Below are 13,658 nucleotides of genomic sequence, written 5' to 3'. Positions count from 1 at the left end.
ATCTGTTGAGATTCATTAAAGTAACATGTATTTTGGCATCCCTATAGTGTAGTTACCTAACCATCAACTGTCTTAATCTTTTTTTTTTAAATGCAAACTGTTTTAATATATATTTGTTAAAACTGCTTGAGCTCGAGCAGCCTACTGTTACTATGGTTAATTGTCAGGTCATCGCATACAAGTTAGTTGGCAGCACTTGTGGCATAAGGTTAATTATCACCAAAATCTGGGTTACAGTGAGGCACTTACAATGAAAGCGAGTGGGGCCAATCCATAAATGTTAAAGCAGATGTATGAGTGTTAAATGTACATTCATACACCTGAATATAGGCGTTTAGAGTCTAACTAATACAAGTAAAGGGTTGTAACTAGGTTACTATAATAGGGGAATATACAACACATGCATATACCAGATACATTTATAACTGCTTAATTATAGCCTAAATAAAGCAAATGTCTTTGTGTGTGTGTGTGTGATGTGTATTTGAAGTTGTGGAGACCACTGGTCTAGTCAGGCCGTTGGTGCCTGGCACAGGGGGGTCATTCACTCCTTTTCGGAATGTGTTTAAAGTTTGATAGGGAGACCAGAGAGGTGACCTGCTTAGCGTCTTTGGATAGTGGGGAAAGACCATTGGCAATTTAGCACCCATATAACTGTAAATGGTGAGGCCAGGTCAGTAATTTATATGCAGATGTCAAAAGGCTAAAAGGGTCTCTTAAAACCAAGTGTAATCAACCATCAATGAGCTTACACAGACGCTACAAATATTTAGCACTAGTACATGGTTACAATGATTGACTACACAAGACTAGTGATGTCTGAGGTTATTTATGAGAGTGTGAGCATGACTGAGCTTCAGGACATGGACAGAGAGAGACTGGAGAAAAACTAAAATTAATTTACTGTTTGTATGAGCATCCTGACTCAGCTAATGGTGTGTGTTTGGTTGATCTGACCAGTAGATGCTGTGGGATGTGTGGGACTGTGTGATGAGGAAACATGTATAATTTCACTTTTCTGTTTACTGAAGCTAAAGTTTGAGGACACAGTAGAAATTTGGAGAATGTTCAGTCTTTGTTTTCAATGAGATGTGACCTGTTAATATTGCTCTTATTGCATAATTCAACTAAAGAAGCTCTTGAGTGTGCATGCAAATACACTATGCCATAACGCCACGACAGAAACAACTTACTAGTTTCATTTCCTATAAAGTATTTTAAGCATAGCAGGTCAAATGTTTTCATCAAGTCTGTACGTAACATTTGGCCATGTATGGTTACCCATTCTCAGAATTTCTGCTCTGCATTTAACCCATCCTAAGTGCACACAGCAGTGAACACACACCGTGAACACACACCCAGAGCAGTGGGCAGCCATTTATGCTGTGGTGCCCTTGCTTAGGGACACCTCGGTTGTGGTATTGAAGGTGGAAGAGAGTGCTGTACAGTCACTCCATTCACTCCCCCCACCTACAATTGCTGCCGTACCTGAGACTCGAACTCGCAACCTTTGGGTTATGATGCCCCTGGTGACATGATGGTGGAAAAAATATTCTGTCTGGCCAAAAAAAAAAAATACAGACCAAATTTACATTCCCTGCATCCCCTAATAATCATTTTGACCCTTTTCTTTATTAAAAGGCTGAAGTGTAAGGTTTACCGTTTTATGAAAAGTCTTTAGTAAAGTTTTATTTGAACATTTTGTACATGTTATTAGATAACTGTCATTTAAAATTTGGATATCATTGGTAATGTTATTGTTTTAGTGCTTATGCAAACAAAAAGTAATTTTATTTGTTGTTTGTTGATTTTAAATATAAAACATGGCAAAACGATTAATGTGTCAGTATTATTTGAAATTTTCCAGCACATTTGAACAATACCGTGATACCGATAACTGTAATTATTTTGCTAACACTAATTGTGATAAGACATTTTCATACTGTTACATCTCTAATGTGGGGTAAATGCATTTAGCCTTACTTTAATTTAGCTTTATGAAATCGAATCTTAAGGATTCGATATTGATTAATTGATATTAATCAAAACATCTAATTTATACTTTATCAATGATCGTCCAGCGAGCGTTAAAATCACTATATGAATAGTACATGAATATTACACAACATTTCTTTATAAATGAATCAAAGTTTATTTGCTACTGTTACTCTACAATACAACTAAGCTAAATAAAACCAAATACACACATACAGGCAATGAATTGTTTGCGATTTGAAGACAGTTTAAGTAGAGCACTATTTGCTATTTCAAAAGGTATACCAGGTGAAGATCACAAACTTTATCTTTACTTTTAAGATAAAGATTGCCTCGCGATCAGGGACGAAGCCAAAGTTTTCAAACAGCGAGCAAGCAAGCAGAGCTTTTGCGTCCATTTTAAACGGCCTGACTTGGGGTCCACCCACGGCAACTGACCCAATCGGATTATCTGCTTAGTTATTTTGTCACATGAAGACAATATCGATTCAAAGGAATATTTTTTTTCAATACTGACTCAATACTGCCAACAGCTACCAGCAACTATTTGGTTACCAACACTAGTAAAGTGTTATTATTATAAAGTTATCTCCCTGCGAAAGAAACGTATACATGGTTGGAACAACTTGAGGGTGAGTAAATTATGATGAGAACTATCTCTTTAATAAGACGTGCAAATGGCTTCATTTCACCACATCACATCTGTACTGTGACGTTTGCTTGTGTTTGGAATCAATGAAGTTTGTCTAATTGCCAGCAACCTGTTGATGTCATGTAGTTTTGGCACATTGCTGGTGCAATACAACTGCTTTGACAGGAAAGACAGCAGCAGTAAAATGTGTCTAATGCTATAAGAGGAAGGCCACAGCACCCCCCCCCCCCCCCCCCCCCCCCCCAACCTCCAAGAGAGCACATGTCCCAGAGACGCTGAACACCTCAAAACACAGGTACTGAGACTCTTTTATCATAATAACAAATGGCAGTTTAGGTTTAAACAAATCATGGTTTGCATGGCACACTAAATTGCTAATGTGAGCTCTTAGAAATTTTGTCGTGAACCTGGGAGCACACCAAAGTACTGAACCCAAGACTTCCTGTATACACTGAACAAAATTATAAACGCAACACTTTAGTTTTTGCCCCCATTTTTCATGAGCTGAACTCAAAGATCTAAGACTTTTTCTATGTACACAAAAGGCCTATTTCTCTCAAATATTGTTCACAAATCTGTCTAAATCTGTGTTAGTGAGCATTTCTCCTTTGCTGAGATAATCCATTCACCTCACAGGTGTGGCATATCAAGATGCTGATTAGACAGCATGATTATTGCACAGGTGTGCCTTAGGCTGGCCACAATAAAAGGCCACTCTAAAATGTGCAGTTTTATCACAGCACAATGCCACAGATGTTGCAAGTTTTGAGGGAGCATGCGATTGGCATTGCTGACTGCAGGAATGTCCACCAGAGCTGTTGCCCGTGAATCGAATGTTCATTTCTCTACCATAAGCCGTCTCCAAAGGCATTTCAGAGAATACTGAACGTTATTATTTAATAAAAGCAGCACTGAACTAGATGTGATGCTGATCTGTTGATGCAGTTTCCGGATCAACTCATTTAAGACCGTGTTTACGAGGTAACTCGCCATAACTGCACATTTTAACATAATTGTGTGCGTTTTTGTCTGCTGAAGCGGCTCAGCAGCATAAGTTATGTGGAAAGTCGAATGGGCAGCGTTCAAACTTATCTACTCCATTTGATAATCAACTTCATCCAGTCTCTGCGCTATTTCTTGCTAGAAGATATGATCGATAGCACTGTCATTATACTCGTCAAAAGAGTTGCATATATCTCATAATCCCCTCACACGAGTCAACTTGTCAACGCTGCCCTCTATTGATGTTGCGGTCTCCGGTAGATTGTTGTTGATCGTCTTACTTTTCTTTTTCGGCTGTGAAACAATGGCCCGGGCAAGTTTTGCCACCTTGTGGACAAACTAATGAGAACAAAAACAATTTGAGGCTTGTGTGCACTCTTCCCCTGGGCCGGATGAAGATGATTGGTGATGATTGAATAGCCCTGGCCTACAGCGTATAGCACTAGTTAATGAATGTAAGATGAATGCACTTTTGGAAATTAAATGTAAGGGAAATGTAATTTTGGAATTTCTGGGGTGATATTGTGATATTGTTGTTCATGATGAAATTTTATTTTATTGTTGTAATTAATTTTTAGCTTTAACAACATGACCCGTTGAATTCATTTTGGGAGCGATGACTGATTGAATGTATTTTTAGTAAGATTAGTATTGACCAAGTTCAGAGGCTTTCATATGTGGATCAACTTACTATGTTGTGTATTCAACAGTTTCAATATGAAAAATAATACTTTTATATTGATTCAATTGATTTATTGCATTTAAAAAAAAAGTGTTATGGATTTATTGCCTTTTTGGGAAAAATATATATTTTTTTTATAATAAACCTTTGAAAATCAAAATCTGGATTTGAATTATAAATGTTATTATAACCTAAAGATGCTATGTGAAAGTTTGAAACAGAAAATAGTGGTTTTCATCTTGCCACTTTCTTGCTAAAGAAAACACATTTTTACTCAAATGAATCAAAATGGATTTGTAGCGTTTTGGAACCAAACTCTTCAAATATAAATGTGTACTTGTATTGCCTTTTTTGTAAGCTAAAGATTGTTTCTTCAAAAAGTCCCATTGTAATAAATCTTGTAGGAATGTAATATCAGAATCAGAATCAGAAAGAGCTTTATTGCCAAGTGTGTTTGCACACACAAGGAATTTGTCTTGGTGTTAGGAGCTTCCAGTACAGAAAGTACAAACATAGTGCAGACAACATATAATTAAGGTGATAACAACATATAATTAAGGTGATACATTAAGGACTGAATATATAGAGACTACCCCACAATGAGCTTTCAAATAAACTCATTCTAAGAAGAATCTAAAATCTTCCCCCTCTCCGAACCATCACGAGTGCTAAATTAATTATCACTACCACTGACGTCAATATTCTGAGTGGTTTCCTGTCAGCGCCTTAGATTCTCTACTCAGAAAGGTGATAATAATTAACTCAGTCAGAACAATAAAGACCTTTTGTATCCAGAACTGAAAGAGTCTTTCTCGCAACCCGTGGAGAAGCCTTTTGATCATGATCCCTATGTATGGACCATAGGATAATTCACGGATGCCCTCAGACATGCAACCCATCACACGACGTGACTATCCCATGACTTTTGACCATCTGCTTCCTGCCTTTCTGAAACCCAACTCACCCTCTTTTCAACAAAACTCAAACTTACATAAAGGATTTCTAAAGGACGATCATTTATTTCCATTGCTATTAGAGCAAGTGTATCCACAACTAATATGTTTGATGTCTTATATAAGTTTGGTGTGTTTTATGTAATCTGAGAAGTTTAATCTTTGCCTTATAGCTTTCTTTTGAATAGATAGTAGTGTTTAGTATCGTGTTGAAGCTTATTTTAAGGACGTAGAATGACAAGTGAGTAGTATATACAGTGTTCATAAGATGACAGTATGGGCCGGGCTCCACCTACAGGGACAATTTGATTGGAAGAGCATCTAGTGGGATGGACTGAAACCAGCCTGCTAAAAACTGGACACAAAGCTCTGCGCTTTTTGCTCACAAAACTTTGGCTTCGTCTCACTGATCGAGCTGCGAAGCCATAACATCAGGCTAAGTGACTTCAGAACTAAGTGACTCGTTGGAACTGATTGAACTGGAAAGCTTGCAAACAGACTCCCATCGAGGAAGCTGAACACGTCACTCTCAGGTCACCAGAAAAAGCAACCACTCACCGAAGGGCTTTCCTGGAAACGCGTCACCCAACGACAGCGCAGCAGCCAATCAGCAGCCTCGGGATTCCCCCGGTCAGCAAACAAGCCCCTGGTCAGCTGTCACCTCAATGCAAGTAAACAAACAAATCTCCATTTTACTGGAAACTGGTGAATTGATCTGTATGCAGTCAAAGATAGCCAAATCTCTGCTTGTGATCTTCCTCAGGTGAATTTACGAAATAGCAAAAGAGTGCTAGACTTAAAACTTGCTTCAGACTGAATAAATAATTTCCTGTATGTATGTGTATGTGTGTGTGTGTGTGTGTGTTTAGTTTAGTATTTTATCGTAGATTAGCAAATAAACTTTGTTTCATTTTACAGAGCAGTGTTTGTGTTTTGTATTTGATCAGGTACTGCCTTGAGCTGCTCATAACAAATCAAATGCTGGTTAATGCTAACTCTGGTGGCCACAAAGCAAGCAGAATGAATAGGATATACTAAGTGCTAGACACTGGATATCTAAATTGATAAGGTGTAATCATAAGTTTTAAATCCGCTCAATTTAATTAAATCAATATTGAATCTTAATAATCTATTCCCTAAAGGATAAAATAAGAGTTAATTTCTTACAATCTTCTTTATTAAATCATTGAGGAAATAAATTAGTTTCTATGTTGTTGATGCACGTGTGCAGCTTTTGAAGCTTACTGTGGTTTTAAAACACATAGCAGCTAGTATTGCGCTGTTGTACTCTTGTACCTCCGATATCTCAATAGCAGTGATGCTAATAGCAGAAGTACCAAACAATGAGCTCCAACACACATCAGATCAAGAGTCTGCAGCTTCACACTAGAAAGAATGGACTGATGTTTGTGCTAGGCTAACAGCTAAATCTAGCTAATATTCACTATGACAGAAGCATGACCTGACAACTGTTTGCTAATGCTAATATTGCACTTAGCGTGCTTTACACAGGCCCCAGTCTGCTGTTAACTGAGGGCATCCTGAAAGATGCATGCAAAATCTTACAACCACTGAGAAAGAATCCAGACATCTGGCCAAAAAAGTTACTCCGAAACACCATGGAGACATTTTGACCACAACGACTTCTTCTAAAAACCTCAAGAGCAGAAGCATAGAAGCAGAAGTTCAGAATAGGACAATCTCCATGAACAGACGTAGAACAACATTCACCAATTGAAGGGTTTCAAGAGACTGAAAATGTCTGAAAGATACAGGCGATACAGGAAATACACAGAAAAAGTTAAGAGGAGATAATTATCGATGCCAGTGCAATACATGATCATTGCTTAACTGACTATGGACAGAGGAAAACAGCAAGGAACCTTAACTTCATATATACTGTATGACTTTTATAATAAGCTTCATCAAGAAATAAAATAAATAAAATAATTACATGTTAAAAGTTGTGTTAGCAGGATATCATGTTCCTGACCACAGTTGCAAAAGCTCAAAACCAGAACACTTCTCTTAGTACAACAACTTTACCAACATTAGTGTACTATCTATCTATCGTATCTATATTGAATGTAAGTGTAAGTCATTTTGGATTAAAGCGTATACCAAATGCTTAGTTATAAATGAATATGCAAAGAGAGAAACACTGAGATGATGCGACTCCAGACATCAAAATAGAAAAAGGTGAAGCTCAAGAGAAGATAAAGAGGAGATGAAGATCTATGCTAATGATGATCCTATAAAGAGTCATGATGTCAGGACAGAAACAGAACTCAAACACTAAACAGCTCAACACACATGTACTAATTCTATTATAACTACTAACACATTTTAGTCACATTAGTGTTTAAGGGCCTCATGATGTGATCATGCCAATATGCTGTGATATATTAAAGATGTCTTCTGTAAGGAAATGTCTCTTAGTGACAGAAGCCACTTATTAGTTTCACTTCCTCTAGTGTTTTTAGATGCACCATTTGTAATGTCTTCCACATTTGAATGTTGTACCCTTAAAGATATTAATAGTACTTTTAAGTACGTAGTCCAACATTTCAATCCAACATTTACTCATTCAGTTGATAATATCTTTTGTAATTAAAAATAAAGATTTATATAGTTGTGTATTGGAACAGCATTGTTCTTCCGATAAGTGTTTCTACGGGGAGACTTGTGGCATTGGTGTCATTTGCAGCATTGCCTTCTGAGAAGTGCTTTCTCACGCTACCAAAAGCAACTAGTTCTCAACCAGTGTGTTTGTTATACAAAGATTTCATCTGTTGTGAAGAGCATAGTTTGTGGGGTGGATGGGGGGAGATAACCCCCCCAATAACCAAAACTAGCAAGTACAACCCCACACACACACACTTTAAAATGCTATGGAGAAAGTCGAACGTTATCTAAAAAAGGCAAATAAACTAAAAAGACTGATTAAAAGAGGACATAACACTCATGCACCAACACATAAGCCTATATGATGAATTAGAACATTCTGTCAAACTATAGCCTATAAGTCCCAAAGTAATGTAAAATACTTTATATAGGCTATCTGTAAACAAGTAGGCTAATGGTTAACTAGGCTATTATTGAAGTCATGTTATTGAACTTTGCATGTGTGGATAATAGCACAAAATACCTTTTTACAAAAATACATATATAAACAAAAAATCAAATAAATCTGACGCAGGAACATGACGCAGGACTCCATTAAAACAGCTCACACTTCAACCCCCCAATATTCAAACCAAAACTACACCCTTGACTACGGTGCAATTTCATTATGATCTGCAGTATATGAGTACAAAACATAACGCCCCCCCCCGCCCCACACACACACACAAAAAAAGAGGATATCACATGTTCTTGACCACAGAGGTGCCTTATAAAAGTAAAAGCTCAAAAGCAGAAGTTCAGAGCAGTCCAGCTTACTTAAAGCAACAACTTCTAATAATCTCACATTTACATCTATCTTATTAATGGAATTCATGGAACGTGGAATGGATAAAGATGAAGATAAAGAGGAGATGAACATCTGTGCTAATGTCCATTCTTTAAACATTCATGATGTCAGGACAGAAGCAGAGAACATCAGGAAACACCAAACACCTCAACACACAGGTACTGCGACTCATTTCATTATAACAACAACAACACATTTGATACAGGATACACCAAGTTATATGAGTGTTCAATAATCTTCAGGGAGTGATTGTGTGAAGATCAGAAGATACAGATCAGCTGTAGTGTGTTCGGTTCTGCTGTGTTTTCTGCTGACTGCAGTCATAGTGCGGTGTGTCATCTTCACTCAAGAGAGACAACAGCTCATATCCAAGAATGAAAACCTGACTAAAGAGAGAGAGCAGCTAATGCTCAAGAACACAAACCTGATCACTGAGAGAGAACAGCTGAGAAATGAACTTCAGATTTGTGGTAAAGTTTCTATTGTCTATGTAGTTATTTGCTATACAGCAGACATTTAAAAACCATGAGTTGGGTTGTGGTCTCTGTAACTTTCTGTACACACAATATATGATTATTTTATCTGTTATAAGATACAGACAGATGAGTGTAAATGGGAATAAAAAGCTAACAGCTGAACTGCTTCTGTTAACAGTTGGATGGACTTGCTATCAATCCAGTTTTTACTACAAGTCCAATGAGAAGAAGAGCTGGACTGAGAGCAGAAGATACTGTACAGAGAGAGGAGCAGATCTGATCATCATAAACAACAGACAGGAACAAGTGAGTGAAAAGCAGTTTTATGTGTTTATAGTGTTTAGCAGCTAAATGAGAGATGATCAGATGAAGTGTGTCTATTCATGAAATAAATGTGCAACTGTTTCTTTTGCTCAGGATTTTGTTCAGAACATGTCTGGTGCTGCTGTAGTTTATATTGGTCTGACTGATATTGATGTAGAGGGCAGATGGAAATGGGTTGATGGCAGCACACTGAACTCTAGGTGAGAAATCACTGAACTGATCTGATTATTATGTAATAAATGATTCTCAGTCAGTATCATATCACACAGAAAGCAGCACTGATCATCTAATGCTGACCTGTACTTTCAGCTTCTGGGCGTCCAATGCACAAACAACAGAGCCAGATGGAGGAACAAGAGAGAACTGTGCTGTGACTGTGGCTGTGCCTCGGCCACAGTTTTTTCATTTAGTAGGGTGGCTTGATGTTGAATGTAATAGAGCTTATCAATGGATCTGTGAGAAGAGGATTTCACAAATAAAACTGCCATAGAAACTGCCATGTCCCTTTTTGACACAAGTTCAACAGTTCAAAACTTGTAATAACTTCTCATCTAAAGCAGTGTTTCTCAACCTTGTACCTGGCAAATGCCTTCAACTGCACATTTAGAATATTTATTTTGTCAGACACCCATTTCATGTGCTGGAGTTTCTTCTAATGACCGGATGAGTTGAGTCTATGGAAGCAGAATAATGACAAGTTTTTGAAACATAAAGCATGCTGAATTCCACAAATCTAAAAAAAGATGCATTGCAATAAACAGTGCTTGCATTTTAATGCCTTGTATTTCCAGGACTTGCATTTTTACGTCCTGAAATTTAACATAGTTGTTTATTTCAGCTGTGAATGTTTCAATTCAAAATATTTCAAACACATTTTCATAATTCAAAATTCATATTCACCTTCCAGAATTCACTTCCAAAATATTCAATCTGTTTAAAAATACGATGTATAATATTCGACAGGCAAATTTTGGTCATTTAATTTCACTTTACATATTCGTTGCCACAAATTCTGTGGCTAAAATTCGTCAGAAAATGCAGCGTTGCACATCCAGGACCCGCAGGAATAGCAGTAGAGCACCGATGCATGATCTCCAGCTGATGTCAGCCGCTCACCAGCAGGTGGCGCAAGCGGCTGTTGATGAAGGCCATATGTGGATCAGGTCATTCATTTACAAAAACTGATTTGTAGAAATGGAGCAAGTAAGTAGAAGTTTTAATTATCGGGGCCAGTATAAACATGTGGAAACACTGATTGTGTGTATGTTTAATTCTACATCTTCGCTGTTTCCCGTAGCCTACATGTAAGCAGCTTTCTCTACCACAAAGGAGATTATAATGCTCTTTTACCCAACGCTGAAGTACAGAACCGCTTTCGGTTGCTTAGTTTCTGTAACTTTGTATCATGGCTTGTAAATGAAAGATTATGTATTATGTATGTAGTCATTTAAATAAATTCCACCTGTTCTTTTCTTCTAACTGTTAGTGTGTTATTGACTATTTCACAGGTACATATGCAATGTCAAGGTCCTCATTCAGTCTAGGCACCATGACAGTGCAGACATATGAGGTGTTTTTCATTGTCTGGGTCCAGTGCTCCAATTTCCTGCAGATGCTGGAAAGCTGCATAATAATTGGAGGTAACTGCACACCACACATCCCTCCACAGACGCTCAATACGTTGGTTGTGGACACTTCTGTCATGAGTCTGGGCTCGGCAGTTCTTCACGTTTCCACCAGAGGTCACCATCTCCCTTCCTCCCGGACTAATTTCTTGTAACCACGTACACCTGTCACATAACACACACCTGCAGATACGTCACACTCCCAGCTGTTCCCCATTTGGCACGGACTATTTATGCACCACTCTCCCACCGCTCTGCCTGGGTTCATTATTTGTTAATTGTAATTTGTAATGTGTTGCAGTGATTGCATTTCTTGTGTTTTGCTCTGGTCTGGGATACATGCACTGTGTTGCCGTCTGGTATCCCAGACCTTTTCTGTTTAATTTTTTGCCGTGTTGGCTTTTTGTTTTTTGAAATTAAAGAGCACCTTCCCTGCACTTGGACCCTGACTTCGTCATTTTCGTGGCGCCACTTCGCCGTTCCGTGACAACTTCTTCCTGTAATATAGCTGGACTTCTCTAAGGTGTAAACAGAGGGAAAAGAGAAAAGAGTCACTGTTACTACTGAAAACACTATAGAAACTGTAAAGTCGAGATGTAACCATTAGACAAGAAACAGTTAATTTGGGCAGCAGGGTGACAAAAACAGGTCACGAAAAGAAAAGATATTAATTGCTAAGAAGTACCTCTTGGTAGGTACAGGACCACTGAACAGGTGGAGGCGTAGGGAAATCGTTTAGATTCACTCTCTTGGTCAAAAAACTGAATTTCAGGCTGCTGTGGGAATCCAAGTGGCGACCCTGCATCTTCTCCAGTTACAAAAGCAAGGTCTTTGAAGAACAACTGCACTCTTTTTTTCTATACAACAAAAGTTACATCACAAAGTTTCTTTGTAACATATTGTAACATATTATCAAAAACTGTGTTCATTATGTATGCACACATATCCATATCTGGCAAATTTCTGGATATAAATGGCTGAAAAAAAATATATTTTTTGTGGAGTCCATCTTGAGAACACAGCCAAAGACAGATGTTATTTTGGCCTTAACCTCGTGCAGTCGCCCCAGAACATCCCTGGCGTACACGGCTAACAGCCACTTAGGTTTAGGTAGAGCAGGTAAAAGGGGAGGCTCAGCAAACACAGGAGGCTGCACAAGGGAGGACCTTGTGAATGGTTCACAGGCAGTCAGGTACTGCAGGACACGTTGTGTCCATGCCTCACTGTGCTGTTCCATCAGCTTCTTGTAAAGCTGAGTCACACTGTTGCCCAGTGTCTTTCCCCTCATCATCCTCAGTACCCGGTTGTCACACGAGTATCTAAGGAAACAACAGTATAATCATGCAAATGCTTTTGGTTAGTAAAAAATAACACAAATAAAAGTGCTTAACCTGTTAGCCTGCACCAGAGCGACCTCGCACTGAACGCTCTTTGTTTGCATGTGTCATTGTTTTCTAATAGAATAAATGAAACGGGACAAAGTTAATCTTGTCAAACTCTATATCATTCTGAGGGTCTAAGCCTCAAGCATCGACGACAGATCGCTGTTTTTCGATGGAAAGCTTATAAGGAATGAGTGGCACAAATTTGCTACATTTGTGTAAGCAGTACACATCCAAACACGCAGAGTAAAAAAGCCGTACGTACCTTTATCATTGTAATAACGAGCCACAAACGCGTCCACTGCTGAAATCCCAGTTTAGTTAGAGAGGTAAGGGTCCACAGAAAAACATCCCAGCGAGCACTTTTAGTCCAGCGAAACAATAACGTTGTAATAAGGATGAATATTCCTTTGTTTACGTTTCATTTCTTCAGAGAGTTATTGTTCGCGTCCGTTATGGAATAAATTACGCTCAAAAACAGCGTCTTGGTGGTAAAAAAACAAAACGATTTTGTAGAATACGGTCTTACAAACATAATGAGACCGTCTACGGAAAAAAAAGTCTCAGAAAAGCGGAATATAGATTATTTGAATTTGGCGCTCCCTCCTGCCGGCAGTGACGCTTCTGTGACGCACGCTGTCATCTGAGCGGGGCATAACTTAGCGATCTGCTTTATCCATAAAAAACTGTTTTTTTTTTCTTCTACATTTTTTATATGTGTGTGTGTGTATTGTGTGGGGAATGTGGCCGTGTCTGCATGATTATAATCTGTATGGACGCACATCAGCGTGTTTATTAGCGACTCTATGACGGCTATCATTGTGATTCATTGATCAGCTATTATTGATTATATGGCCCATCTGTTTGATTATAATCTGAATGGAAGCACATCAGCGTGTGTTTACTGACTCTTATGACCATGTCTGGCAATATCACTTCACGTCTGGCAGTGATATTTATCATTGTAATAACGAATAACGAAGAATACTTCAGTATACATACTATATACAAAGCATTTTTTTCTATTTTTTTTCCTTTTTTATTACTCAAATAATTATTTTTGTATTTTTTAGTGCTCAAATAAATCTGTCTATT

The 13,658-nt window shown here is 38.1% G+C and overlaps 1 protein-coding gene across 4 annotated transcripts; it reads left to right on the top strand.

Moving 5' to 3' along the window:
- Window positions 1–8,708: 8,708 nt before the first annotated feature.
- LOC306867082 (C-type lectin domain family 10 member A-like) lies at window positions 8,709–11,617 on the top strand. Of its 4 annotated transcripts, none has more exons than XR_013783987.1 (5): window positions 8,709–8,914; window positions 8,999–9,164; window positions 9,390–9,538; window positions 9,650–9,756; window positions 9,866–11,617. XR_013783987.1 is itself a non-coding variant. In XM_079412582.1 (5 exons), the coding sequence occupies exons 1-5, from the start codon at window positions 8,773–8,775 to the stop codon at window positions 10,044–10,046; spliced, it is 678 nt and encodes a 225-aa protein (XP_079268708.1). In that variant the 5' UTR covers window positions 8,711–8,772; the 3' UTR covers window positions 10,047–11,617. The 4 variants fall into 4 exon arrangements, 3 of the variants coding, with proteins under 3 accessions (XP_079268708.1, XP_079268707.1, XP_079268706.1); XM_079412582.1 differs by having other exon boundaries at window positions 8,711–8,914; window positions 9,107–9,226; window positions 9,411–9,538; XM_079412581.1 differs by having other exon boundaries at window positions 8,715–8,914; window positions 9,077–9,226; window positions 9,411–9,538.
- Window positions 11,618–13,658: the final 2,041 nt, after the last annotated feature.

This window comes from Barbus barbus, assembly GCF_936440315.1.
Source record: "Barbus barbus genome assembly, chromosome: 4".
NCBI lineage: Eukaryota > Metazoa > Chordata > Actinopteri > Cypriniformes > Cyprinidae > Barbus > Barbus barbus.
This window is presented reverse-complemented; position numbering and strand designations above follow the sequence as displayed.

What these genes read in the sequence shown, in the direction of transcription:
- LOC306867082 (XM_079412580.1), top strand. Translation starts at nt 8,773, where the DNA reads ATGGAATTCATGGAACGTGGAATGGATAAAGATGAAGATAAAGAGGAG. An exon ending in TAAACAACAGACAGGAACAA is followed by an intron (nt 9,539 to 9,649) that starts GTGAGTGAAAAG and finishes TCTTTTGCTCAG; the next exon opens with GATTTTGTTCAGAACATGTC. An exon ending in GGCAGCACACTGAACTCTAG is followed by an intron (nt 9,757 to 9,865) that starts GTGAGAAATCAC and finishes CTGTACTTTCAG; the next exon opens with CTTCTGGGCGTCCAATGCAC.